The sequence below is a fragment of the Parus major genome, unplaced genomic scaffold (genome assembly GCF_001522545.3).
Source record: "Parus major isolate Abel unplaced genomic scaffold, Parus_major1.1 Scaffold638, whole genome shotgun sequence".
Taxonomy (NCBI): domain Eukaryota; kingdom Metazoa; phylum Chordata; class Aves; order Passeriformes; family Paridae; genus Parus; species Parus major.
In genome coordinates, this window is record NW_015379523.1 from 5,458 (window position 1) to 9,910 (window position 4,453).

The 4,453-nt window shown below is 66.5% G+C and overlaps 2 protein-coding genes across 3 annotated transcripts in view; both read left to right on the forward strand.

The window, feature by feature from the left end:
- LOC107199385 (probable carboxypeptidase X1) overlaps positions 1-1,116 on the forward strand; it is a 6,567-nt gene extending 5,451 nt beyond the window's left edge. Inside the window, exon 6 of the mRNA XM_019005530.1 lies at positions 995-1,116. Within this exon, the coding sequence (XP_018861075.1) occupies positions 995-1,116 (122 nt within the window). The remainder of the gene's footprint in view (positions 1-994) is intronic.
- Positions 250-4,007, forward strand: NAT8 (N-acetyltransferase 8 (putative)). Of its 2 annotated transcripts, none has more exons than XM_015616709.2 (2): positions 250-1,240; positions 2,254-4,007. In XM_015616709.2, the coding sequence occupies exon 2, from the start codon at positions 2,262-2,264 to the stop codon at positions 2,919-2,921; it is 660 nt and encodes a 219-aa protein (XP_015472195.1). In that variant the 5' UTR covers positions 250-1,240; positions 2,254-2,261; the 3' UTR covers positions 2,922-4,007. The 2 variants fall into 2 exon arrangements, with proteins under 2 accessions (XP_015472195.1, XP_015472194.1); XM_015616708.2 differs by having other exon boundaries at positions 251-1,250.
- Positions 4,008-4,453: the final 446 nt, after the last annotated feature.

Here is a 4,453-nt window from a genome sequence, read left to right on the forward strand (position 1 = left end):
GGGGAGCCTGAGGGGACAGCGAGGGGACACGGGGGGACACCGGGGGAGACCGGGGGAACACCGAGGGGACACTGGGGCCATTCCCACGGGGACAATGGGGGCCTGCAGCGTGGGGCGGCCGGACAGTGGCGGTGCCCCCGGGACGGTCTGGGGGCTACCGGGGGGGTCTGTGGGGTTCCGGGGACCTCACGGGGACAATGGCGGGGTCCTGGGGCCGTGAGGGGGCACTGGGGGGTGTTGGGACTTTGGGGACACCGAGAGAAGGGCTGGGGGCTGCGGGGGGCTCAGAGGAACCGGGCACCCCCTGGAGCCCCCGGAACACGGGGGGCAGCGGCACGGAGCACCCCGAGTCCCGAGCAGAGCCGGGGGGGCGCTGGGGGCGTCCGCAGGGTCCAAAAATGGGGTGACCCCCCCATAACCCCCCCGGCGGCCCTGCCAGGGTCGGGGGGCTGTGCCCCGCTCGGCCCTGAGGTCACCGTGTCCCCCCTGGGGGTGGGGGGGTCCCCAAGGAGGCTGAAGGGACCCTCCCGTCCCTGTGCCCCCTCCCCAAATAAAGGAGAGCCCTCCCCGCTGGGCTGGGCCGCTCCTCGGGGGGTCCCCAACACCACCGGGACCCCCGGGACGCCCCCCGGGGAGGCTCCAGCCCGGGAGGGGAGGGGGGGATCATCGCCACCGTGACCCCTCCCCAGCCCCCGGGGTGACCCTGGCTCCCCGCACCGGGAGGGGCTGGACCCCTCTCCCACCCCCCATCGCTGCCCCATCCCCGGGATCTGGGGGGTCCCCCGTGCCCTGCTGGGCTGCTGCTCCCCCTGAATCCCCCCGCGGTGACCCCAGAGCCCCCCCGGGATGGGTTTGTGGCATCATCGGCAGGGGCAGCGCTCCCCGCTCGGCGCCTGCGCTGGCAGCGCCGCCGGAGCCTCCGCCGGCCTGGCACGGCCCGAATTGGGGGTGTCCCCCCCTTCCCCTCCCCGGGCTGCCCCCGGAGCCCCCCCAGAGCCGAGCGAGCCCCGCACCCATGGGCTGAACGCATCCGGCATCCTCCAGCGCCGGGAGCCGCCGGCGCAGACCGGCCTGGGGCTTGCGGGAAACAAAACCCCCACCCCCAAAAGAAAATAACCCAAACCCCCTCGGCGTGGTGCTGGGGGGGTCAGCGAGCCCCCCGGGACCCCGTGAGGGACCCCCCGGGTCGCCCCGAGGAGCTGCGGAGCCGCCGGCCCCGGTTTGAGGAGCGACAGCGCCGGTAGCAGCAGGTGGGGGGGGCGGCCGGGAGGGATTTTTTTGGGGGGGGCTGGGGTGAGGTTTGAGCGGATCCTGCGGGGTTTGGGGTAATTTGGGGATCCCCCTCCATCCTTTTCCCTTCGGGATGGGGCTGTCCCCGTGTCCCCGCCTGTCCCCGTGTCCCCTCCTGTCCCTTTGCCCCCTCTGGCACTGGCACTTCCCACCTTTGCCCGGGGCGGGTCGTGCCGTGCCGCGGCTCCCGGTGAGTGTCGGGGTCCCGGGGAGGTGAGGGGGGCACCCCCAAATCCTGCTGCTCTCTCCCTGTGCCCCCCGGGTGTGCCAGGCCCAGCCCCTGCCCCGCTGGGCTCGGGGGATGAAGCCCTGAGGGCCCTTCGAGAGCGGGAAGGGACCCCTCCGCTTCTTCCCCGCCTTGATTTTGGGGGATCCCCCGGGTGGGAACGGCACCGGCACTGCCCTGACCCCCCTGTGGATCCCAAAGATGGGATCTGGGGGTATCCTGGGGGTCCCTGTAATGTGGGCACTGCCCTGACTCCCCTGTGCCACCCCAGAGATGGGATCTGGGGGTCCCTGTGAATGTGAGCACTGCCTTGACCCCGCTGTGGATCCCGAAGATGGGATTTGGGGGTATCCTGGGGGTCCCTGTAATGTGGGCACTGCCCTGACCCCCTGTGCCACCCCAGGGCTGGGTCTGGGGGTGTTCTGGGGGTCCCTGAGAATGTGAGCACTGCCTGACCCCCCTGTACCACCCCAAAGATGGGATCTGGGGTTCCCTGTGAATGTGGGCACTGCCCTGACCCCCCTGTGGATCCCAAAGATGGGATTTGGGGGTATCCTGGGGGTCCCCATCTATGGCACTGCCCTGACCCCTTGTGCCACCCCAAAGATGGGATCTGGGGTTCCCTGTGAATGTGAGCACTGACCCGACCCCCCTGCACCACCCCAGTGACCGGATCTGTTTTCCCCCGTCCATCCCCGCTCCCGGCACTGCCCTGACCCCCCTCTATCCCCTCACAGGTGCCCCCATGGCGTCGTTCCGCATCCGGCAGTACCAGGAGCAGGACTACGAGGCCGTCCGAGCTCTCTTCGCCCGCGGCATCCTGGAGCACGCTCCGGCCGGCTTCCGGCACGTGCTGCGGGCGTCGCGGGTGCGCCTGGCGCTGCTGGCCGTCTTCGTGGCCGCGCGGGCGGCCGCCGGCTCCTGGGTGCTGGGGCTGGGCGCGGTGGCGCTGGCGCTGGTGCTGCTGTGGCTGCTGGTGCGCTCGGTGTGCGCCGAGTACGTGCGCGAGGCGCTGGGCACCGACCTGTGCGACGTGGCCGGCACCTACCTGCGCTCGCCCGACTGCCGCTTCTGGGTGGCCGAGGAGGGCGGCGCGGTGGTGGGCATGGTGGCGGTGGAGCCGGCGGGCGGCGGCGAGCTGGAGCTGAGGAGGATGTCGGTGGGCCGGGAGCACCGGGGCCGCGGGCTGGCGCAGGCGCTGTGCCGGGAGGTGCTGGCTTTCGCCCGCGCCCGCGGTTACGGCGCCGTGGTGCTCAGCACCTCCGTGGTGCAGGTGGCGGCGCAGCGGCTCTACGAGGGCGTGGGGTTCCGTAGGGTGGGCGCTTCCTCCCCCTCGCTGCTGGGCACCTTGCTGAACTTCCAGGTCCTGCGCTACCGCCACGATTTGGGGGATGGCGCCAAGTAGGGCCCGAGCGGCGCCTGGAACGGGCGGTGCCGCCCCGGGAGGAACCCCAAACCTGGCACAGGAGATGTTGTTCTGGGAGGAACCCCAAACCTGGCACAGGAGGTGTTGTTCTGGGTGAAACCCCAAACCTGGCACAGAAGGTGTTGTTCTGGGTGAAACCCCAAACCTGGCACAGAAGGTGTTGTTCTGGGAGGAACCCCAAACCTGGCACAGAAGGTGTTGTTCTGGGTGAAACCCCAAACCTGGCACAGAAGGTGTTGTTCTGGGTGAAACCCCAAACGTGGCACACGAGGTGTTGCCCCAGAAGAAACCCCAAACCTGGCACACAAGGGGTTGTCCTGGGAGAAACCCCAAAACTGTTGCTCTGGGAGAAACCCCAAACCTGGCACACGAGGCATTGTCCTGGGTGAAACCCCAATCCTGGCACATGAGTTGTTGTCCCAGGACAAACCCCAAACCTGTTGCCCCAGGAGAAACCCCAAATCTGCACACAAGGGGTTGCTCTGGGAGGAACCCCAAACCTGGCACAGGAGGTGTTCCCCAAGAGAAACCCCAAACCTGGCACAGGAGGTGTTGTCCTGGGACAAACCCCAAACCTGGCACAGGAGGCGTTTCCCCAGTCCCAGCCCCGTGAGGCGCTGCCATGGCCCCAAAACCCGGCCCCGGCCGCCAGGCGATGTCACCCCAACCTCAAACAGAGAAATTAACAATTAGGAACAGCGTATAAAGAAATGCTTTGAGTAGAAGAAGGGGCTACAAAACTCGTGTGAAGAGCTGAGTGCTCCCACAAGGGCAGGAGGAGAATAAAGACTGAAGATAAGGAGTGCAATGAAATAAATAAATTGGGTGCAAGGATAAAGGCGCCGTAGGATGAGGGGGTTCCTTGGATTCTTTGTGGATTCTTTGGACTTCTGCTAATTTTAATAGGAACAGGGACAAGCAGGGTTAGCAAATGAATATGTGTTAGGCATATCGTGTAACCCTAGTCTGTAGAGAATAAAAAAGGGAGAAACGAGTCTCCGAGGTGTGCGTGCCTCAGGAGGAATGATCCCTCAGCGCTGAATAAATTCAGACCTGCTCTCATAACTGCGCTGTGACTTCTGGAGTTTAACATCCGTCAACCCCTTGGGGGAACGGGACCATCCTGGGGAACGCCTTTGGGGAAAAGAGGCAATCGGGAACACACAAAATCGGGAGATTTTGGGGAGAGGGGAAATCTTTTGGGGACAGGCGACACTTTGGGGGACAAGGCCTCTGCCCTCACCCAAGATGGCGGCGGTTCCGCCTTGTCCTCTGCCCTCACCCAAGATGGCGGCGGTTCTTTCCCTCTGCCCTCACCCAAGATGGCGGCGGTTCCGCCTTCCTCCTGCCCTCACCCAAGATGGCGGCGGTTCCGCCTTCCTCCTGCCCTCACCCAAGATGGCGGCGGTTCCACCTTCCTCCTGCCCTTACTCAAGATGGCGCAGGCTTCCCATTCACTTGCCCGTGCCCTTACCCAAGATGGCGCCGCCCGGCCCGGCGTCAGGACGTGA

Bases quoted from the DNA above. Each gene is read 5' to 3' on its own strand.
- NAT8 (XM_015616709.2), top strand. From the start codon at position 2,262: ATGGCGTCGTTCCGCATCCGGCAGTACCAGGAGCAGGACTACGAGGCC.